Source organism: Vanellus vanellus (genome assembly GCF_965231255.1).
Source record: "Vanellus vanellus genome assembly, chromosome: 13".
NCBI lineage: Eukaryota > Metazoa > Chordata > Aves > Charadriiformes > Charadriidae > Vanellus > Vanellus vanellus.
In genome coordinates this window covers 8,851,030-8,875,446 of record NC_138918.1, presented here as the reverse complement: position 1 = coordinate 8,875,446, position 24,417 = coordinate 8,851,030, and the positions used below count along the sequence as shown (strand labels likewise).

At 40.1% G+C, this 24,417-nt stretch overlaps 1 protein-coding gene across 1 annotated transcript; it reads right to left on the bottom strand.

Moving 5' to 3' along the window:
- Positions 1-3,996: 3,996 nt before the first annotated feature.
- Positions 3,997-23,969, bottom strand: CREBRF (CREB3 regulatory factor; the record flags this gene model as incomplete). The annotated part of the gene is made up of 10 exons (XM_082490180.1): positions 3,997-4,180; positions 4,418-4,540; positions 4,944-5,017; positions 5,465-5,654; positions 7,592-7,786; positions 12,116-13,196; positions 14,067-14,192; positions 15,164-15,253; positions 23,638-23,701; positions 23,851-23,969. 10 exons carry the CDS (start codon positions 23,967-23,969, stop codon positions 4,065-4,067), a joined length of 2,178 nt encoding a protein of 725 aa, XP_082346306.1. The 3' UTR covers positions 3,997-4,064.
- Between the last annotated feature and the right edge of the window lie 448 nt (positions 23,970-24,417).

Sequence of the window (24,417 nt, the reverse complement as noted above, 5' to 3'; positions counted from 1 at the left end):
AGGAACTGAACACAGCTGAGCCTGACTCTCACCAGCTTTACAGCAATGCAACTTCATTAAATCACAATGATTTCAACTTGTATGATAAGAAAATCCAGCCCATCCACACGTAAACATAGCTTTAGCAGTAAGTCTCTCTCATCCAAAAAAAAGTACTCACCAAGTATCAGTAAATGTGTTCAATAAATCATAAAAGGAAGCATTAGCAAAAGGGGTTTAGGGCTAAAAAACACCCTTCATGAGCACCCCCACATTTTGCAAGGCCATTCAAAAACTGGTCTTCCATATAAATACAAAAGGACTACTATTGAGAGAAACTGAAATCAGATCTATCCAGACTTTCTTGAGGATGCTTTTATCAGTTCTGATTCAATTTCAGAAGGGTTAGGTTTGAAGAGTTCAGAGGGAATGAAAAACAATTAGTTCTAGATGTACAAGTAAGGCACAATATAAAGCCACGTCATCATCTGTCATGAAGGAAGTAGGAAAGGACGAGAATCATACATGGTACAGTAGAACAAGCAGTCCATCAATTCAAAGTGTGGCACCTAAGTTCAGACTGACGAGATCTCAACAAGAGCAGTTATGACAGCATGCTTTTAATATGGAAACAAATTCTAGAGAATCCAGTGTATCAGAAAAAGGAAGAGCTTTTGTTTGTATTAAATCAAAAATGTATAGTTGTTTTTGGATATAGGATTAAAAGTGAATATTCACAATGCCTACACTCAAAAACAAACAAAAAAATCCAGGACTTCATTAAGATCCACATACCATGTATGAACACTGAAAATCTTTAGAAAATGGTCTTCTCTAAAGATCATCCAAAAATGCATGCCACAATTGCCAAAAAACAGAACATGTACATTTGTTGGTTTTTATACCCTTATAAGATTTTTGTTTGTGATAAGTATACACTAAATGTATATATTTTAATGACACTAGAGGAAGCAGATTGTTACTGGCATTAAAGTACAACCATTTCTAGACGGTTTAAATGCCACAGAGTCCCCTGGTTAAAATGTAAAGCTGCACAGCTTGCCTATGTCACCTTTATGATAAAGTTAAACCAGCAAAAGGTCTTATCTTTACTCTACATTTTACTGCCAGGTTTTATTTATATCAAGTATCGCTGCAGCATTCTGACCAGCCCAGAGTTAGCAGCAAGTGGCAGGAATCATATAAAACGCAGTTTCTTATTTTTTTTTTTTAAACAAAGTGCTTTTCTAAGATATACATACATATAAATAGGTACAAAATAAAGTGTCAACATTAAAAAGCTCAACTATTTAAAAGCTTTAACTTAAAATAATACATAGAAAACACTGAAATGCAGGGGTATGGAATTCACTAAGGATTCAACATCTACTTTGAAATGCTAGACCAAAATCATATTCTGGTTTTCAGACAAAAATAAAAAACTATAAAGTTATATTTGCCCAGTATTTCTGAGCAGTAAAAAAGGGGCTTTTTAATACCTTGTCAGTTTAATTTGTCACAGAAGTTTTTACCCGATTGCAAAACTGCCCTCTCAATGTTTGGAAACGCTGCCTTGTCAACAGTTTGGATGTAGCCTAAGGACCTCTCGTATCTGAGCACTGCGTTAACACCATTCATCAGAAAGGAACAACAGTATCCAAATCTTGGTACAGACATGGCCTTAACTTCGCAAGAGACATTCTTTGTCAGGTTTTTATGGGCCATATGCATCTCCGGAATAACTGCAATATCGGCCAATAATTACAATAGGAATACATCTGACCCACTGTGTAAAGCAGCAGCCAACTCTCACCTCACCCTAACAACAACAAAACCACCTGAAACAAAACCACCTGAAACAAAACCACTCACATTCCACTCAGATTTTGCAAGTCTTAAGTGGATTTACAAAGTTTTGCCTAAATTGCCCTGGGTATTTGTTCAGTCTCTTGTAGGAAAGACTTTCTGTACAGCTCAGTAGTGGTATTTTGGCCTCCTCCTCCCTTTTGAGTCTTCCAAAATATTTAGATACAAAATAAGCTGTGTGCACAGTCACAAGTATGTGGCAGGACTGCCACCTTCATCAGCCACTCTTACTGCACTATTACCGATCCAGACTCTTTTTTTATAGTACAAGCTCGGATATAAAAATAATCTACTTACAAACAAAAAGGAATCACAGTACAAACAAACTTAGACAAACTAGAAATGAAGTGGAGAAATTCCCCAAAGGGAGTGGGGAGAAAGCCTTCATGGACTTTTGCATTTTTTTTCAGCAGCTACATTTGAAAATATTTGGTATTTCTATTTTCAGTAAACAGTGTTTTGTCATCTTTAAATAGGGAGAGAAAGAACAGGGAGGAAAAGGGGGGGTCCATGAAACCAGAGAATGATCTTGCCTTGAGATAAAGGACTTTCTCATCAAAGGCTAAAGCTTTTAATCTGTACGTTAACACTGACTACAAAGCCAACTCTTGTTAGCAGAAGAGCAAATAAGAACTGTGTGTTAATATTCCTCAATCATAGAAACTACTGAATTAACAAGAATAAGTCACATATAAGTTTGAAGAAGCTAGTTTCGAAATAACTGTACAAAAATATAAAAGTCTATAAATTTTTTTTTGTTTTGTTTGAAGCCTGTGTTGATCCTTGGAAACATCACATGCATAATAATACATCAACTGGAAAAGTGGCAACTAAGGAATTAGATATTTGTAGCTCTTTTTTCTCTTTACATATATACACATTACAATAAAAATAATTTTATTTTGGTTGTTTGGTGGAAGTATACTACAACAAGCTAAATAGTTTTTTTTTAAATTCTCAAAGTTGAAAACTATTTTACCAATAGCTTACTAAAATCCAAATATATTAAAATCTCCTACAGTAAGTGCAGAGAAAAAAGATTTAAAGACTCCGAGACGGCCACCAACTTATCTACCATGGAAGCGAACTACAAGAACAGCAAAATAATATTGTTATGTATGAATGCTCCTTCTGTAGATAATTGGACCCAAACAAAAAAATTCACAGTTCAGTAAGATCCCTAACCCTGACCTTTAATTTTTTTTTCTTTTTTCTTTTGTTTTTACATTCAGTACAGTATCATATAAGCTGTGCAAAACTTTACTTAGACTGGCAGTTCGCCATATCAGTTGCATTTGTCTTTGGTACAAAAATAAACAATCGCATTAATGTGCAAGTATTTGTTTTCTTCCGGCCAAAGTACCGAAATTGAGTTTTCTAGAGCCATCTTTTATACAATACATAGACTCTGTGGCATATATCTACATTTTCAACATATTCCTATATACATTCAAAAATTTTAAGAGCTGGAACAAATACATTAAAACCTATAATCTTACCATCTATACATCTTGGTTTTTCCCCTCAGGGTTTTCTCCATACAAAACTTTACCAGCTTATACTGATAGCTCTCCCCCCAAAATACAAGGCACAAAGAATATACTTTTTTTCTCTTGCTTGCACAGACATTTAAATACTATATTAAGCTCAGAAAATTAAAGTCTTATATGGCACACTAGCTCTAATGCCAAGTGTGCTATGTACAAGTTAATGGTTGCAAAGAAAGCTCGCTGTTTTTTAAAAAGAACAAAAGAAAATCCAATTATGAAAAAAAAAGAACAAAAAACTCCCTAAATTGACAGCTTTACAAAAAAAAAAAAACAAAAAAAAACAACGCTTCCTCTTATTTTACTTGGAGCATAAACCTGTTACAATGTCTGGCATGTGCTAAAAACTTTTACTAGCAAAACCATGTTTTTGCTTCTAAAACAAAAGTGATATATTCTGGTCCTAGAAAACTTAATTGTAAAAAGAATCCTCATCTCTGTATTTAAGCTTAAAGCAGCTTTGAAACTATCTGGTTTATGCTCCAAAAATGCTATTAAGCATTTTATATCATGCTTTGATTTGTTTTACTACATTGTTATTTAAAAACAATGGAACCTAACTGTAAGTGTTTACATAATGCTAAACTGACATGCAGACCAGAATGCAATTTACAATGAAGTACTTGACAACACAGGTAGAATCTGACCAATGAGAACAGCTGAAGCCATGTCTTAAACTTTTGACATTGGTATCCGTAGCCCTACAAGGCCACCGGTGGGGTCTCCTTCTGCAGTCTTCTCTAAAACTTGATTCACAAATTCCGATGTCTGTCCAGCTACAGGTAGTCCTAAAAAGGGAGGGTAAGAAAACGTGCTGTAAGCTCCTATTCAATGCACGTATTTGTACATTCCTATAAGTAATGCAAAGCCAACGAACACGTTGGTTAGTAACCAACCAAAAGGCGTAGACAACTATTCTATTAACTATTCTACTCATTTCTATTCCAGAAATTGTTTGCTATCGAAGGTGCCATAGATTGTATGTCTCTTCACATACATGCAAATACATTAAGTTTCCTACTTACCAAGAGTGTCTTTAATAAGTACGTGCAACTTTTGTTCCATGTCGACTCCTCTATCATCTTTAGGGACCTGCACCCGATTAACTATTTCTTGTTTAATGGAGTTGATCACAAACAGTAAATTATCTGCAAAGAAAAATCCTGGATTAGATTTACAGCACATCCCCCTAGAGCAAAAGAGATCCACAGCTGTCCACACACTGATATCTGTAAGTGTCAAAGGTGTCACATCACAGTTAATGTAAAATTAAGATGTAATAATTTACATCTGTAAACATATTTTCAAAAATATTTACATTACATGCATACATTTACGTACTTTACATCTGTAAAGTAGCTCAACACTGCAGGTAACCCAATCTACGTACACTTTATGGAGTGGACTGTTTTTGTACCAACAAAATTGTTGGGTACGTACCAATCCTGTTTTCTCTATAAACTGCCAGGTATGACCCAGGTTACATGACGGTGCAAAAACACAGACTTGTCTGAACAAAAAAAAAATTAAGATGTGAAGAATTGTATTTACCATATTCCGTGTTGAGACCCCAGAGTTTTACTTTATTGGCTTCATACTGGGCTTTCTTTTTTAGTCTACAAGCCCTATAGTAAGAAGAGGGGAAGAATTAGAACACTAACAAAAATTCCAGAATACTAAGAGCATCTGTTTGTTTGCCACACAAACTTATCAACAAACACTCCCAGAGCTGTGACGTACAAAATCATCTATCTACTCACTCACCTTCAACAAAAACACTCTGCTACCTATATTTGCGTATATATCCACTTGTGGATTTTATCACTATATCAATCATTTGCCCTGCAGCTAAGTAAGCCAGCTTCCAGTGGAAATACATGGTTATCTAGGGAACAGGCAGGCTACATCCCCAAAGTGCCAGCTGCCCTGCTTTGTGATAAACTGGTAATTAGCCCATCGCAGGAACCGCCATGATGAAGCAGGATCTCTTGAGGCAAAAATTAGTTAGATCTTAATTGTACAGTTGTAGTAATCCAAATTTACTCATCCATGTAACGTTATCTCATATGTACCTGGAAGCCAGCTTGTTCTTTTCTTTTCTTGACCTTGGTCTGGCAGTTAAGGGAAGTTCACTGACTGGCGTCAGGTCACTGATCACCTTATTCAGCTTCCTCAATTCATTACCAATCTGTAGAAGTTTTCTAGGGTTAGGAGTCAGGTCTTCTACATCAGTCCTTCGTGACTTCTTTGCTGCATATTTTCCTGTTTTAAATACGTGGAAAATTGGGTTGGAAAGTGACACAGTATGTACACAAATCTGTGAGAAAGCATTCTTAAATATGTATTTTTTTGGGTGCAGCTTAAGTTCCTTTGTTCATTACAAGAGAATGGACTGGAATCATGTGACCCCTATGGCCTTTCACAATAGAAAGAGCATTTCCAGACAAACTGCTTTGTACAATTCATATTATATCCAGATCAGATAAGAGCAAATACTGCTGGCCAGGCTACTGGACGTGAGAGACACTATACACACAACTGTACTGAAAAATGTATGTCACAATTTCAAACCCAGTTGTTTTGCCCCAACTGTAACCTGCTAACTCATATATTCAGCCAATATGTTCTCTTGCACACCCAAGTTGATTAAATTCCTAAATAACCTTATTGCTGAAGTTCTGTATTAAGAAAGAGGCCTGATACTGAAATGATCTTCAGTGATAGTGAGCTTAAATGATCTACATAAAGGCTAGTTAACTCCTTTTGTATGTATTTGAAGCTATTTAAGGCCTGGCTTTCCTGAAGAAATACACATATTCAAGACAAAATCGAATAAAGATTCCTTAAGATTCTCTGCCACTACTATGTGTCTTATTCTAGATCTCTATGAAAAATGCCAGTTGTTACCGACACTTGCACGAAAATGTTAATAAAGCTAACAAAACCTGCTCCAGAAGTATTTAGTAGAGAGTTGATAATTTAGCATGATTTATCTGAGGTAGGAGATGACCTTGTTACATGTCTGTATATGAAAATTAAAAAAAATCCCACATATGTTATATTCTGTAGCTTCTGGATGTTAAATAGTGTTTGATCCTACAAATCCCTCGTACACGCACCTGACTTAAAGGTCACTTGCTTCTCCAAGTGTCTGGTGGGACTGAGGCCTCAAGGCACGTTTGGTTATTTGTTGTTTAATAACAAGTATAGATATAAGCCTTCATAAGAAGGAGCAGTGATAGGAACCTTAGGTATTGATTTCACTACAAGATAAATAAGCATACAAAAACTAGGGAGATTAAAAAAAAAAAGAAGTTTTCTTCCCTGAATAAATCTACAAGTAGCAACAACAAAAAAATCTTTTGGTTTAACAGAAGGTAAACTGCCATGTTAAAGACAGTAATTTTCAACTCTAAGGGAATGTTAACAGTACAACCAGGGAAGCTGGTTTCATTTTCTCCTTCAAAGCCAAAATCAAATGGAGCAGCCTAGCAAAGAGGTCCTGTGACAAGAAAACAAACATTACTTCTAAGAGTGGCTTGTTCTGGGTGATGTTAGTCATGTGTGCAGTACAGCAAATGGCTAATCAAAAAGTTACGGGAATAAAACAGTTATTAGACCAATTGGTTTAAGTTTCTAAGAGGGTATTTTAAAGAAATAATTTATTCACAGAAAAGTAACTGCTTCACTGTGCTGCATTCACATAGGTGGGAGAAACATGTAGGGAGGTGCAAAGAGAGACAGTTATGCCTTATTGCTTGTCCCTTGGTTCATGCTGCAGTTAATGTGAACTTTGCATCTCTGATCACTTCCAGCTTACTTCTAACGCAAGCAAGACCGAAACTAACAGGTACAAGGAGCAAATATCAGTCAAGCAACCCATCCAATGTGTTTTATAGTGTCACAGTGAGAAAACTTCGAACTTTTGGAGTTACCACTAAAAGCCCTTGGAAGTTACAATTCTCAATTCATCCACCTTCCTCTGGAAGAAACCACACTGAAAGTTACTACTGTATGTTCACTGTGCCTTCCTTGGACACTGTGCACAACTCTGCTGATTGAGCAACAGACTTACAGTGTTCTAATGATTTATTTTCATGGCCAAAACACAACTTCTCAGCACTTGCACGTATGGGAGTTTGGTTACTGAAGGTGTCAGAACGAAAGACATTCACTTGTAACTAGGACTCTACTCTTACCATGATGGAGACCATTCTTCTGGTACATGTTACTTGGTAACGTATCTCTATTCCACTCAGATGGCCTCAGCATCCTTTCTTGTTGCGATGGTGTTAGTTGCTCACTGTACTCCCAGAAGTATCTTCGCTTGCCTCTTTTCCGAGAGGATATTGCAGTCATTTCTTTTAAATCCTCCACAGAATCATTTTCATACCCTAAAATGATGCATTGCGTTGTTTATATAATGTTGATAAAACTGTTTCTAGCCCTTTAATGGTGGACCACATATTCAAGTTAAGAGCAAAACCACAGACGAGGCCTGTTTTACATTATCTAATAGACTTGGTCTTCAGCGTCAACTACCACTGGATACTTGCCTTAAAACCACGGACAGACATTGAGCCAGTGATGGTGCTTCGTTAGTTGAATAGAGACAAATTATTTATGCACTGAAAGCCCCTTTATGTTCTCTGACCCCTTAAGCTCTATTGCTCTTTTGCTCTTCTCCCCTGCAATCCTGCCACTGCAAATTACAGACAACAGCTGTTGGAGAGTATTCTTCCATCCTTACAATTTTTCCATGAATTTGCAGGAACATAATCCTAACTCGCCTCCACATTTTAATTAATCTCTAATCAAAAAGCATGGAAAGAGAAGCAGATAATAAAAATGGATTAGCAAAAGACTAATGAAGAAAGCAAAATTATTCAATCATAGAATATTCTGAGTTGGAAGGGACCCATTAGGATCATCGAGTTCAACTCTTCCGTGAGTTTGAATACCTTCGGGAAATAAATCAAACCACCCATCTCTATTAGGCTAGAGTAAGACTAGAGGAAGGGGGCTGTGTTATCAGGAAAATGACCTGAAGTCCATAAGAAAGGACCATCTAAATTCAAGGGATCTGGACACAAGCTGTTCAACCTCTTCCTCACCTCTTCAGTGAGATGAAGAGAAATGATCCACAGTAAAGCTACACAATGTTTTAGAGGTATATTATGATGCATTTGGTATGATGAACTGTGAGTGAAGTACATGGAAACTATAATGCCACTATCCACATTGCATAAATATTTATACTGTAATTACATAAACACAAACCACAGGTTTTGAAATCCTACATATACTTTAGAAAATAAAGACAACCTATACTAAGGTAAAAAAACCCCAAACCATTGCATTGCCTTTTGTACTAAAATACTATATAATATTTTACAATTACTTAAAAAAAAGAATGCATTACAAAACATTACATACACTGATGTAGCTTAAAGAAAAGTCAACCACTGAATGGACTGTAAGCGTAACAAGCCTTGACCCCATCTGCTTGAGCTCTGTTTCATCTTTAAAAGTAGCACAAAGAACACCTTCTTCTTTTTAAAACAGTCCATTCTATTAGTCTGTTTGCACTTGAAAAACCAGTTGAAAGAGGAAAACCAAACTTTCTTGCTTTGGTCTGACTCTCACCTCATAACCCAAAGTACGAATAAAAGTTAGGTGCGCAGAAGGATTAAGTCAGTTCTAAAGTTATGTTTCTTTTCCTTCGATTATCTAGTTTATTAAAAAGACAGTATTTTAAAGGCAAATCAAACATTGAAACACGCTTTATAAAACATTTTTTCTTGTAGAGCCAAAATGATTATGACAAGTTACAGTAAATATAGTTTCAAATACCATATTTTAACTGTACTTCCATTTTATCCAATTGCTGTTTAAGTATCAAAGCAGTCTTAAAAACCCCACTTACTTCCCACTTGAAAAAACAAGTCAAGCTATGTGACTCATATAGATATGTATAAATTTAGTCCATCTTCATGATAACACAGAATTAAGGCAACTGATGAAAACAAATCTCTTTAAGAGCTGATGTGTACAAATGTAAAACAAGGTTAAAATCAGGACTTCCTGTTTGCTTATTTAAACCATAATTAAGTTAATAACTTATATTATGTTGACTTAATGCATCCTGCTTTGCAACTCTAACATGAACCTGCTGTAATTTTAAAGTTACATAGAATAATCTAGTGCACAATGTCCGAACCTACTCCATAACATACAGTAGTGCAAGGAATCTGTTTAGCTTTTCTGCACTGTATTCATCTTGCTTGAATTCTCCTCTTAGCAAAGATCATGTAGCAGTCTCACTTTCTTTGGCAAGCTTCTAAGAAATCTGAAAGGGTTCTTGTATTTATCTTTCAAGCCTTTTGCAAGTCCCTCCTAAAAATGATTGTTCACATCCGTTACTATGGTTTTAGGTTTAAATTCACCAGGGTTAAATTAAGTAAAACAGAGAACAGGATAGACGCAACTTCTGCATCTTACCAGATTAAAAGCAAAAATAGCCCCACCAAAACATAACCAGAAAAAGTCTTCTTTTTACCATTTAATCATACTGACTTCTGTCAAAACATTTATGAGTCTTTTTTTCCCGCAGCTGCTGGTCCATGCGCTCAGAATAGATGCGATGCAACTGCTTTAGACAACCTCCATGTCTCTACAAGCACTTTTCCCTTTCAGATATTTCTTCTCCAGTGCTACTGAAAACTGAACCAGTTGTTGCATCTCCCATTTGTGGAATTTCTTGACTACTTGATGAGAGAGACGCAAACGTTTGCAAATATTTCTATTAAATGAGATAGGTAAAATATACTAGCAATGGCAAAAAAAAGTTTAAGTGCTAGAAAAGGCCTGGGTTGATAATTCCCGTAATAAATTACCTTTGCAGGTGACCAAAATAGTTAAATCTGTATGATGGGTATAATGAAAACATTGTTGCCCAAACCTGCCCAACAGCCAGTTGTGTTTTTAGTTATTTCTCCAAGTTCCTGAAATTCACTATATCTAAGTATTTCCTCAGACAAAACTAATGCTTTAAGAAAGCATTTCGTGCACTCCAAAAACATACATGAAGAAGAATAAACAAAAGCAAACTGTGTATAAAATACATCATAGGGTCAGCAATAACTAGTAAGTTTTTGTCTTTTCAGTAAATTACATCTTCACTCTAAATTTATCAACTGATTTTGATTTCAGTGCTACGAAAGGTTAAATCTTTCTGTGCCATGCCTATTTTTAGAAACTTCATACATAGTATTTACCTTTACTCTAAAGGTAAAAAAGCAACATAAAGTACAAGAGTGACATAATTAAAATACCTGGAGACATTACCTTCTAATATAATCAAAACATATGGTGAAACTTTTAATATCACCACACTCAAGGTGAATGGCTTCATTTACTTAAAGTTCGAGCAAGGTTATACAAGCCAAGTTCCTCAGTTACTATACTGTATAATGTAGTTGTATTTAGAAGGCAAGAGCAATTGCTTGTCAGTAAAATTTGAACAGCAAATAGTTAATGTAATGCCACCAACTGAAATCCCAGCATTTTAATACATCTCCTCTTCAAGGTTACCAGGCTTTCTGTGCAACATGTCTCCGTGGGCTGCAAAGCACTGTGCAGTACAGCAATTATTACAGAGCTGTAATAGCTACTCAAAGCCACGGAAAGTAGAGGGAGTTCAATTCAGAAGAAGGAAGGAAGAGGTTTTAAAATGCTAAGAAAAATGTGTTACGTATATGTAAAAGTAACATAAAGGGCATAATGCTTAACAAGTTTAATGCCAACTCAGAAAATCTACTTAGAAAATAATTTAACCTGAGAGTTCATTATGACAAACACTGACAAGCTTTAGGGAAGCTGCTGTTTTCAAAAAGGCAAAATTTCAGCTGCTTTCCCCCCCAAAGTTATACATTGCCAAATGTCAGAATACCTTAATTGTTATACTCTACTACAAAGCATTTATAAAATGTGAATATTATAATACTTTCTACAGTGAAACTAATACTTGGTTACAGTCCTGTCCCTTTTTCTTCAGATTTTATTTTTGCTCAACGTTACCGCTTTGTTACCTTCTAGGTGAAGGTTAGTTCTTATTTCTGTTGTTAAGGCTCCATTTCTACATGCAGAAGAGAGGAATTCAGTATCCAATGAAGACCCACTAAGTGTTACTGCTGAAAACCACCAAGAAACAGTTCTATTAGTTTTAGTGGTAGGTATTTTCTTTGGATTCTGTGGAAAATTGTACCTGTAGTAGGACTTAAGTAATTATGAAATTACTTCACTCAGGCACTCAGGCTATGACTTCATACCAGCTATCAAGAGATACAACTCTGGATAAATTCAAAGCAGCAAACTACTGAAGCACTAGAAAGCTCTGCACATCCTATCATCAAGCCACAAAAAAAGAAGACAACAATTGCAGGGAGTTGCTCTACAACCTTAGGCTACAAGCTAGGTTTCCTGTATTCTCTATTATTTTACTTGTTGCATGGCCACAGTTTATGCATAAACACAGCAACAGTGATCTGGTATAGTTTTCACTAATTAGATTTTGCCAAGCACTTAAAAAACCTAGGATGAAAGTTCATAATTTAAGATCAGCATTGCTCATCTGTAACTATAAAGCATTCAAAAGCACTCTTTCCCACTTGGCAGACAAATCCAGTAACCTCCACGTTAACAAAGCCCAACATTGCTGGTACCTGGTTCTGAGAAAGTATCACTGATGTCGTCATCTTTATCATCCTCATAATCTTCTTCCTCATCGTCATTTTCAGACAGCTCATGCTCACTGCCGAATCCTTCATCATGGTCCTCATCTTCAATATCATCCTCATCATCCTCATCTTCCTCAGGGTCTCCTTTGGCTGACTGTTCACCCAAACTGTCTGTTACAAAAAGAGAATAGTTGTGCTCTTCTTTCTTCTGTGAAGAATCTGACACTGATGTGCTGGCAGAAAGACTGCTCTCCCCCACAATAAGCCCTGGGGTTTCCTGGGGTGGATTGAGGAGCAGTTCTTGAGTCTCTTTAAAAGGCAAAACAGGAGGCGTACTGTGACTATGCAGGGACTCTATTCCTTTTCTTTCTTGTCTCTTTGCTACAGCACCACAATAGCAGGTGTTTTCCTTTGCTGCATCAGCATGCGTCTGGCTCAGCACTGGTCTGCTCTGTGGTAAAGGATTGATCTTTACTTTTGCCTTTTTAACATAGTCTTTACATTCAACATGACTGTTCACCTTTTCATTATTGTACACATTGGTCTTCACCATGATTTGTGTACTGGAAGCAGGCTGAGTTGCAGGTTTGCTTGCCTTCTGAACACAGTCCGACAAAGGTGCCTCAGCCTGAACGTTCTTGGAGGAACAGACTGGGGCTGCTGCTCTGGTTGCAATTTTTTTGCCAGGTAACAAAGAATTTAAAGGGTTTTGTTTTACACTAAAGAGCAAATCAGGATAGAGTGAATCAGAAACAGGCTGGGAGTCCTCACTGTTAAGCTGAGCCAGTGTCGGTGTTTTGCTTATCACTTCTTCATCCTGGTATGGGCTTGAAAAGTCATCAAGGCCCAGATAATCCACTTCTTTTGTGCCCCAAATGTCACAGCTGGTTAATTTAGTGTACTTAGTTAAGTCTTCACAGTAGGTGTCCCACTGCTCCCACTTTGAGGTGAGAGCAGCTTCTTTGTCCAGGATGTCCGTAAAAGACTCCAAGTTCTCAAGGTCTTTGCAGTCCTCCATTGAAAGTAAATTGTCTCTGGAGCTTTGCTGATAGTCCATTTCTCTGTCCTGTGCGTAAAACAAATTAAAAGTTAATACAAAAAAAAAGTATCAATCACCCCTGTCTTCTACTTAATCTAGAATGGTGAGCTTAATTCCACTGAAGTCTAAGACAGTGATAACATGTGAAGATACCTCAACTCCCAACCAAAAGCTTCTTTTCAGGGTCAGAAAGAAGTCCAGCTTCCGTGCTTCAGCAGCAGATCCTTCTGAAGAGATCTCTAAAGATACAAGTCAAATGCTGCTGGATTCTTTCTCTGCTATTGCAAATTCACCTGGTCATCAGGAACTAGACTAGTACCAATACTCATGTATTTAAAATAAGAAAGACATCACAGGCGAGCTGTTCTAGTCTCTATTAACCAAGGTCAATCTTTGCTGTGTGCTTAATAGAATATGCTCAAGTTTACCAGTCCCTGGAAAACCTCATTCTAACATGACCAATTAACGACTATGAGCTACCTTTCCTCTTTGATGTAGGGGAAAAAAAAAACCAACAAACCAAACAATGCTAGTATAAGCAGCTCATGAGTCAACTTTTACTTTGCTTCCCCTGCATTCACAGCTTGGGTTAAGTAGCATATAGCTGCTCTTGCAGAAAAGATTGTAAGGAAGAGTCTCAAGCACCATTACATAACGTCAACACAGCTCTATTTGACACTTGTGTATCAAGCCTCTCCTGATGGCCAGCTTTAACAAGCGTCCATTGAGGAAGCATCACATTTGCTGGACAAGCAGTTAGGCTCTTCCCTAATCAGTAGCTAGCAGTAATGAATAATCTTTTAGCATTCTTGAACAAGTACCCCTTTATTACTACACAAACTCAGGGTATTAGTCAAGGAAAGGAAGTTAATGTACACACACAGAAAGATGACCTACCAGTTCATACATGAAGTCTGGATCTGAACTGCTTGCCAAGAGATCTGTGCTCATCAGAGTCTGCTCTGAAAACACATGGCTCCGAAAGGCGTCCCCAAAAGGAGGGTCCATTCCACTCACACTGGGCTACAACAAAATTGATACTAATGTTTGAAGCATGCTATAAAAAGGCATATTCATTTCTTCAAAAAAACATAAAGAATATTGCCATTTCATTCAAGTATCTGAACTCGTGCTATACTTGCATCTGGAAGGTTTTTACCTACACAGATAAGTATGTAATTTCTCAGAGCGAGAGAATGCTTTAAGAGCAGCTAACAACATGCAGCTCTTTAATCGAAGGACACATTTGTATTCATCATATAGCTGCAAGAGCATTGCTCATTCATTCTTTTTTGTTGGTTTGAAATTCTCACGCATTTGCCAAGTGTAGTGATATGTTAGCATTTGTAGATGAGAGCGAGTACTGGCAAGATCTGTAAGTATCAATAGGCACTACACGCTTGCAGGACCTTCACCCTAATACAAACCATTTTGTACTAAAGCAGTGTTCACTGGTTTTAGAACCATTAGAACTCATTAAACTTCCACCTGATATTGTAACAAACACAAACTATATTACAATTAAATCAAGAGTGTTATATCTCTTGAGAACAAAGTGGAACTTTGCAAAAAATATTATGCAGGATGACTGGGCATGCAGGGAATGGGCAGCAAAGCTTTCTGCTACATTTAATTCCAGACCTCTGTTTCTCTTCTAGACACACTCGCCCTGAGGGTTGGGAAGGAATAAACACTGTACTGCTGAAAGTCATTCAGTGTGCTGATGTGTGAATCACTGCAGTAATAAAAGGCTGGTCTCCAGGCATCCACCCTCATCAAGACCACAACTTTGCTGAATCTTGCTGTGTGAACCAGTACCAGTACTAACAGCAGCAACAAAGCTTCACCGTAGACACTACTGGGACCCTTTAATCTCTTACAAATTCTCCCTGCTAATGCCAGTCAAAATTACTCTTAAACTTCCTTTTTTTTAAAAAAAAAAAAAAAGGGAGCAAAATTATTTACAGAAGCAAATAAAATCATGACAGACTTACCTGAGGCATTTCCAAGCCCAGATTCCCCAAATCCAATTCCAAACTTCTTGTTTTATTCACGTGTAGATTCCTTTCCAGCTTTACTTCAGTCTCAGTGAGTTTACACAATCCATGCAATGAAATTTTTCCTTAAGATAACTTCAGTTCACCCTGATGGAGCTCTTCTATTTGTAGACTTCTGTGTAGAATAAACACAGCAAAACCCCAAGGAGGTAAGTAATTCTTCACCAAAAAGGTAATGCTTAAAAAACAGCCAAAGTGAAGCAAAGACAAAAATTTCCCCTGAAAAGTGATTATTTCTCATGCTGGAATGTATAGTAATTCTTCCTCCCTGCCAGCTTTCATTGAATGAAAAGCCACAGATGCTACAGAACAGAGTCCCTGCAAAAACTTTTTTGGCTGAGTTACATTTTTTTGCCTTTTTTCCTCACTACTAAGACCATGACCTCTATGAAAAGAAAAGCTTGCCTAATTGGAAATAATGACTAGCATACTGCTAGGTATTACAAGAGCGAAACAATCTTTATGACTAGTATAACAGAGCCAATAAATTCTAAAAAAGTCTCAGGCAAATGCCTCAAGATACTAATTTCAGAATAGGCAGTAATACTGTTTCAGCAGTATCTCCTCCTTTTCTTAAGAGATTAATCCATCCAGCATCAGACAAGATTATATCAATTACTCATATAGCAACATCTAGTGGCAGAGGGATTACAGCAAGCTTGCTCACCGTCCAGCAGTAGCGGAAGGGAAGAGACAGACTTCCTCAACAAAACAAATTAAAAAGTCTGCCAAATTCAGAGTTGCCTAATAAATGGTCTTCTCTATTAATTTCAAGTAAGACACATGTTGAAATTGGTCTAATTTATCTATGAGTAATTTTACCAATTTAGTAGTTTCTATAGACCCGCTGCTACTTCAGATGTACATCTGAAGACTTTTCTGAGCCTCATATCCTGCTTAATTCTGAATTTTTTAACATGAGGAAAAACTGAACTGTAGAAAATCAAGCACCTTAGCACAAACATCAGTTACTGTATCTACTCCAAAACTATGACAAAAGACTCACAAAATAAGTAACAGGAAGTAAAAAAGAACAATGTTGTATCAGAAACAATAACAAAAAAATCACCCATGGTCTCAAACTTTAGTATCGAATGTAACTACATTGTTTTCAAAGATGCTTACTACCTTGCTTGCCTGCAAGATCCCTACCCTTACATAAAGTCTCTTTAAGAAAAAAGCAGCATTAGAGGAGCATAATCAAAAAACTGAACCATCATACTTGTACAGTTTTTCAGCATTATCAGTTAAAATGTGTTTGTTTCTTTGAGCAGAATTCTTCTCTCAGTATTGCTCCTAAGTCAGACTTCAGCGCAATCTGCTCAGGCTATGTTTATTCTCTTGTTTTGAAAAAACAGTAGTAAAGTAAAAGTGTTCTCCTACAGCAGAGCTACGCTTAGAACCCTCCTCCCACCAGCACATGACAGCATCCCCGCAATTATTCCTACTTTCAGACAGGATCTCAGCTATTTTGTTATATCCAGCATATATACCATCAGACTGTGGAAAAAACAGACACTATGCAAAAAAAAGATCTTTACTTATCAAAACATACTGCTTTTCAAATATCGGCTAGAATATAAAGAACAACAATTACAAGTCCAATTATACACAAGTTCTCAGTAAAACCATGCTACCACTGCCAAAGCAAGCCATTTTTGTAGGGACCTGTGTTGAATAAGAGCCAGTTCCTTCTGAGAAAGTTTTCTTTCTGCTCTAAAACTTCCAGGGAACTTTTTTTACTTATCTTAAAGTGACATTTAAGGTTAAGTTTGTGTCACAGGGCAACATGCCTCAACAACCCCCATCTCCCTTCACCCAGCAAAGACCTCACTACAGCAGAAGTAGTCCTTCCTATGCTGTCAAAGTGACACAAACGACTAATTCACTTTTCAACCTGGCCTGATCTAGGAGAAAGGGCCTGTTCTTTACAGCAAATAAATTATGTTCTCGTACGCAAAGAAAGAGGCAAGAAGGATATAATCTTTAATACCAGTCTACACCTGAGTAGTATACTTTCTTTCCATACAGAGTCATAGAGACTGATGTCTTTTTCAACAGAACATCAGATTAATACTTTGACATCAACACCAGAACACCACCACCACCGTCTGCATTCACATGGGAAAGTTCTGCCACTGTGTGATATAAAGGGGAAGGAAAGGAGACATTTGCTGCTTCTTTACCGGTTATTCTTTGTTATGTTATGTTTATGTTAGAACACATATCCCAAGCCATTCCACTGTCTTTCATACACAACTAGGAAAGGGGGGTGAAACTTCATCTGTACTGATACTGATTTCAGGAACAACCGACCAATGCTTCCAAGCGTCAGGACTAGAGAGCTTTTGGATCACTTACAAATCCTCAAAACAGACATTAAACGTTCAAAATACTTTTACCATCTCAAAGACTGGAGTAATCTTTTAGCTATAAACTTATAGCACCATTTAAGAATGACAGTGTAGGTCCTCCTGGGTCGAAGCAGTGTATCAGCTAATCTCATTGTTCCCCTAATTCTCTTTATATTTCATTCTGGATGTTTTATAATATTAATATTTAAATGTGATTCCAATCCCATTAGGATCTATTCAATTATTCTATAACATAAGATTTTTCTTTGTAGCTCTATGGAGGGAGGAAACATGGTGAGGCCATAAAAAGACAGACACTGCCTCAGGGCAGCGCACAATCTAGGTGTGCTTCATGCTCCCAACAAAGCAGACCTACTTCCAACTGCTTTCTAGATTTCCCGCAATCATCAAGATTTTCATTAAAAGACTCTTGGTGTTCACACTTAACTACCAGCATTTTTTCACGAACTGGTAAATTAAAATGTATCGTAGAAGTCAATGACACATATGGAAGCACAGCCGTAAAATCTGAACTTGCTGTGAAGGAAAGTAACTTTGTAGACCCCAGTTGAAGTCCCATTTTTACAGACTTTATCATTATTGTCACTCTCAGCTCAAGACTGAGTTAAAACAGAATAGTACTGTTGTCGTGTTTCCTCTAATATATACAAATTTGAACGAACTGAAATATCTGTGGTAGAGCTCAAGAACAGCAGTATAAGAATTACTGAAGATAAATATAGCAGGAATTTCTACTTTAGGACAATTTTCATTAATGCCTTACATCAGCCCTTCCCAAATGCAAAGATACAGAGGTGAAATCCTGTAGTTGCTTCACAGCAACTGAACTGAAGGTGGAATACACAGCCCAAGGCACTGGGCAGGGTGCTGCCACTCCTTTTGGCAGCAGCCTGCAGTTAAATCAGCTTAAGGTGATTAAAGAATCAGTCCCTGAGTTGGTTCTGCATCTGCAGATTCTTGAGTCACATCAGTTCAGAGCTGCGCCCCTGCTCCCGGGAGAAGGCTCACTTGTTCACTTGGGAGTAAGGAAGGGCAAGGCATCTCAGGAACTGCTATGTTCATCTAACATTTAAGAGTTTGGGGTACTGATGGAGGCATGCATATACACATTGGTTAAAATCCCCATCAGTCATCAATAAGCAACCAAAACCCGTTCTATAGAGTTAATAATCCATTAATCTGATGACAAATCCTAATAAAAATCGTCTGCCTTTCTATTTACTTTCTGAAAACGCATATTTACAATAGTTTGATAGTGGTCCCACGAAACCCAGGAAGACCGAATTTCAAACAATCTAATGGAAGGATTACTACATGACATCACTGATGCAGCGGTACACTAAACTGGCAGACAGCAGGACCTAAACTCAAAACACGCAGCGTAAAGGAGACGCATGGCAGCTACCATGCATGTGTTACTTCCCTAGACTAGTAAGACACCCTTCTGCGACAATACATTATCTCCAAAGAAGGCCCTATAAGAGAAAAGCCTAAACTGCCAGTTTTCAGTTTGACAACTCCAAAAGTCTTCCTCAGTCACCTGTATGAATCATTTGTACTGTAGCTATAACTAAAGTTGCTATTTCGGTCTCAATTCAGATGTGTATTTTGTACAATTTGAAAAGCACACAGAATGTTGCTATACCATTTTGTTGATTGCACAGTGCTTATTATCACAGCAGCTAAATGCCTGTTATAAATACATTATAAGAACAATTACACTTTTTGGGATGGTGACTATGCATCATACAGCACAGTTTGTCAAAGTTACATTTTTGTAACTCATGCTAAAACATTCAAAATGACGAACTTGGAATTTCGGAGAACATGCAAAAACTATGCCATGTATTTTAAAAGAACCATTACATACTATGCATTTGCAGTGTTTGCTGTATCTGGACATTTTATGAAGTACTACAGTTAGAGACGCAAGAAGTTACCCTACGCTTCTCTTAAAACTTTTTTTTCCTTCCACAGTTTGTGCCAATTTGTTTCCTATTACAGAACATACTCTGCTCAGCACAGTCTTCAAGCACAAAACGTATTTTTCTTAGTTTTGTTTGAGTGTAATGTTCTTTTTTTTTCTTTGTACATTTCTACATTCTTCAATTATTAGCCAGACTTAAAAAAAATTCTTTTACTTCTCTCCCCCACTGCAAATAAAAAAAAATTCTTTTACTTCTCTCCCCCACTGCAAATACACTAAATTTTCTTCTGTGGTTTGGTTTTTTGTGATTTTTTTTTAGGTTTCTTGTAGCAGGTGAGCAAAGACACTGTTGTAAAAGGTCTTCCTCTGCTTCTGCCCACCTCATTCACCTGCTCATCCAAAGAAGCCAAGTCCCTCTACCTTCTCAGTGATGTACTCGTATTAACATGCCAGCATAAGCTTCTAAGGCATGCCCTTTGCTTTCTCTATCCTGGAGAGCAAACACCAGCTGCTTAAGACACCCAGACCCTAAGTTTGATGGAGAGTTGCCATTTGAAAAAACTGAAGACATGAAGACTGTTTCACTTCTTTTAAGCCTCTTCCCTTCAGGAGAGGGAAACTGCTACTTCGCTGTCTTTGTTCCTTTTCCTCTGCTGACCATCCTCCCCTTCCCCCCCCCCCCCAATATTATTTTTCTAATCCTACTTGCCCACAGCAGCCAGACTTCAAGATCTGGAAGTGATACCACTAAACAGAAGCTCTGGTCTCCAATCACACATGCAACACCTCAGGTAAAAGAGCTGATGAATTACCAGAAAGAATACAGCACTACGTTCTTTGTTTGAATTAATACACCTACAAATCAATGTCAGCTACCCAGCTTTGGAGGGGTATTCCACTTCAGCACAACTGCATAAGCAAATGGGCAGAAGTCAATAACCCATCATAATGGAAGAGAAGAAAAAAGAAGTTGTGGGGTTTTCTTTAAACCAACAAACAATGTATTGCATCTACATATTTTATAACAACTATGCCCAGAATAATGTACTCCTATCAGAAGCACTAGCTTTTCTGGATTCTGGAACAAATTCTGTATATTCTAGAACAAAGACTGAGATTTTATTGCTGTTTCAGTGGGATGTACAGCATCTTAAACTTATTAGAACTATATTAACACACTTCAATTAATTTAAAAAAAAATATAGGTAAAATATGAACTGCATAAACCTTTATTAAAATACCACTGTAGAGTTCGGGAGTTGTTTGCACAAGAGAATTAGCAGTAAGACTAACATTCAATTTTTTTTTTTGAGCCAGAGACTTCTCCTGAAGCAGAGCGCAGCCAAAGCAAAGACAGAAAACAAAAGCAAAACTAGACAACAATTTAGCTTACAGTCTCCAGCAATATTCTATATCCCTATGTGACAGTTGTTTCTACATCTTTTTTCTGAAAATCTTTCAGGGTAAGAAAAAAATTAATTCTATAAATTCCAGAAAAAAAACCTCTTATGATGAAGGGAATGGTACAATCTAGTCTACTCTCCATACTGTAAAATTATGTTTTGTTAAACTTGTGTTAGAAATGGGTTATCACACTCTAAAGCCAGCAACAAATCACAAAAATAGATCAGTCAAAACAGTCCAAAAAGTAAAAAAAAATAAAATAAAAACCAAACAGCACAAGAGTTCAAAAACAGAAAGAGGTTTTGGGTTTTTTTTTGGTTTTTTTTTTTGTTGTTGTTGTTGTTTTTTTTTTTTTAAATATAATAATATAATCAGGGAAATTACCATAGCAAGGTCTAAACTTTAAGATCTATCATTTTCAGAAAACTTTTGGCTTGACTTTCAAGACAATACCAACTTTCAAGCACTTCTGAAGTGCCAAATATCCTTATCAAACTTTTATTAGGCTTCACAAACCACACAGCATAGACATGCAAGTTATGGGAATCTAAACCAGTGTGTTCCCTTATATATACCACACTATCAGTCTATTACTCAGACAGAAGCTTCTATTTATTCCCAATTAATTCCTGCTAACACTGAAGGGACATCAAACTTTTGTCCTTCAAAAAGCTCTTTTGCCACTCTCATTATTTAAAACAGACGTGGCAAGGATGTTGAACGGCTTGATGCCCCTGCTGCAGATCTCTTGTATCAGTTAATACTCCCATCAAACACAGAACAACTCTTTCTTTGCTCAGGTAAACTGCTGGCTACAAAGCACTGTATGAGGTCTCCGAGTTATTATTCACGCCTCTAAAAAGTACCATCACTGAGCACTGATATTTCTACAAAAACCCTCTCCTGCTGAAACAATCATCCAACATATTTCCTATAGAAATTCTGACTTCTCATTTAAGTTGCCAACAATAAAAATCGACCAAGTTTCTAAAATACCTGTCTCTACCCCTCTATAATTCTCACTATGAAAACATATGTATAAAAATCCAAACAAGGATGCTTAGAAGCCACTTGGTTAAGCGACCTCAGGCCAACGGCTAACCAACCTTTTATCACCATCTTTAAAAGATTTTAAAGCATTTGAAAGACAGTATCAGAATCTGATTGTGTTTTGCAGGTTATGCATTGCACGGTTTCAACAAATTATCCTCAAGTGGCAACAACATAAAGATCACGCTTACTTTAAAAGAGAAGTTAACACTGCAGCTGGCATAGCTGAACGACTGAAACTGTTCAGCCTGTTGCGTAGAGAAGCCTGAAAAAAGAGCCTGTGTTTTATACTGGAGCGTGACACAGTGAATTCTGGTCATTAAATTATCTTTGATATCCGATCGGTGCCATTAGATGATGCCCTGAGAAACACCGTGGGCTGGCCTCGCTGTGCTGCGTTAAACCCCTGCCAACCCACGGGCATGAGACTGGGTCACACCAGTGATGCACCCTTATGTTAAATAATGTCCATGCCGTGGACCTTCGGGACGGAGTGGGAGGGAAATAAAGTTCAGGCTTCGGTCCCTGGCGAGATGGGGGAAGCTGCCCCCGCCTCAAGGCCTGCGTGAATACCGGAGCGGCGTCTGGGGAGATGCTGAACGCCAGAGACACACCCGGAGGCAGCTCCTAAGACAGCCCGGGGAAGTTATCGATATTTTATAAATCAAGTCTGTGGGAGCCGGCTCACAGCAGGAGGCGGGAACGCAGCGGGGACACACACACACACACACACCGGACCGCCTGTGTAGCGGCTGCCGGCCGGTTTCGGCCGCGCCCGCGGACCCCGGCGGCCCGACCCCCAGAAGCGAGAGACGCCCTGAGGCAAAGCGCTCCGGAGGGACGGGGCCGCGGGCACCCCCCCGCAGCCAGCGGCACCGCTCCAGCCCCCGTCCCTCCCGCGGGCGGCCCCGGCCCACACCGCGCCCCCGCCCCTGACCCACTAACACACCTCCCAGCCAACATGGCCGCCCCGCCAGCCAGCGCGGAGCGCAGCCTAGCCCGGCCACCGCCTCCCCGCCCCGCCCTCCCCGCCCGCTCAATGGCTCGCTCCTCAGCCTCGCGCGCTCCCATTCGCCGCCGCCCACGCCGCTCACCCGCCCAGCGGTCCTTTCAAGCTAGGGTGAGGCGACATGTAAACAAACCCCCTTCCGCCGCTCCGGAGGGGACCAGCCGCGGCCCCGGCCCCCCCAAGCCGCCGCGAGCACAGCCGAGCTACCGCCGCACGCTTGCGGGGCGCTGGGAGCCCGCACCGGCCTCCCCCCCGGCCCCTGAGTGGCGGGAAGGGCGCGGAGGGCTTCTCTGTCCCGCGGGAGGCAGTCCCCGCCCTGCAGCCCCCGCCAGGGTTGGGGGGGTAGAAGGGGGCGGCCGGCGCGGCCTCCTCCGGGCAGCGGGGGGTCCGCAGTCCAGGGGAAGCCCCTTCCCAAGGGGCCCGGGCTGCCGCTCAGCCTTGGCCGGTGAACCTCCGTACCCCCCCCGCCCCAGTCAGTTACATAAAACGCCGTGCCGGAGCGGGGAGAGTCCCTCCTGCCGCCCTGCCCCGCCGCTCGCAGCCCGCCCGCCGGCCCGGGACCCCTCTCCACCTCCTCTGGCCCCGCAGCCTTCCCTACGGACCGGAGTCGCCCCGCTGGACGCCGGCAGGCCCCGGGCAGACAAACCCCACGCCACCCCGGCCGTCCCAAGCATTCAAACAGGTCGAAAGCGGAGGAGGCGACTACGAGCCTGCAAAGCAACAGAGCACAGGAACTGCCGAGCCCTTCTGCACCGGCGCGGCGTACCCGGGCAGCCGAACAGCCCCTCCGCCCGCGGAGGACCGGTCTCCCCCGGCAGGACGGCGCTTTCGTTCCCCTGGCGCTCGCTGCCAGACTCACTTTCCTTGTGAAGGCGCGGGCCGCTCCCGGCGGACGGGGGTTGGAAGGGACACCAACAACTCGCCGCTAAGCTCGCGCTCCGTACCCTCCGCAGCCCCTCCCGCTGCCCCCTCAGCCATCGGGCCCGAACCCCCCCACTCCACCCCAGCTCCGGCAGCCGGACACCCCCCCGCGCACAGCAGCTCTCCCGCAGCACCGGCAGCCACACCCCCCCCAGCCGAACGGGCTGCGGGCTCCCGCCGCTCCCCTCTCCTCCCCTCCCGTGCGCGTGTTCCTCTCCCCGGCAGCCGGGTAGACGTCCCCCTTCCCGCAGCCCCCTGCCCGGCTAGCACCACCTAACACCGCCTCCTCCCCGCCGGGACACCCCCCCACTCACTCCCTCGCAGCCCCCCGCGCCGCCCCCCAGCCGCCCCGCGGCCCGCGCTCACCGGGCGGTCGGGGCTCAGCAGGGGGCGCCGCCCCGCGCGCTCCGGCCCGGACCCTCCATGCGGCTTCGGGGTTTGTTTTGTTTATGTCCCTTCCTGACGGGTTCCCGGAAATCGCGTGACTCGCCCCCCTCACGTGGGG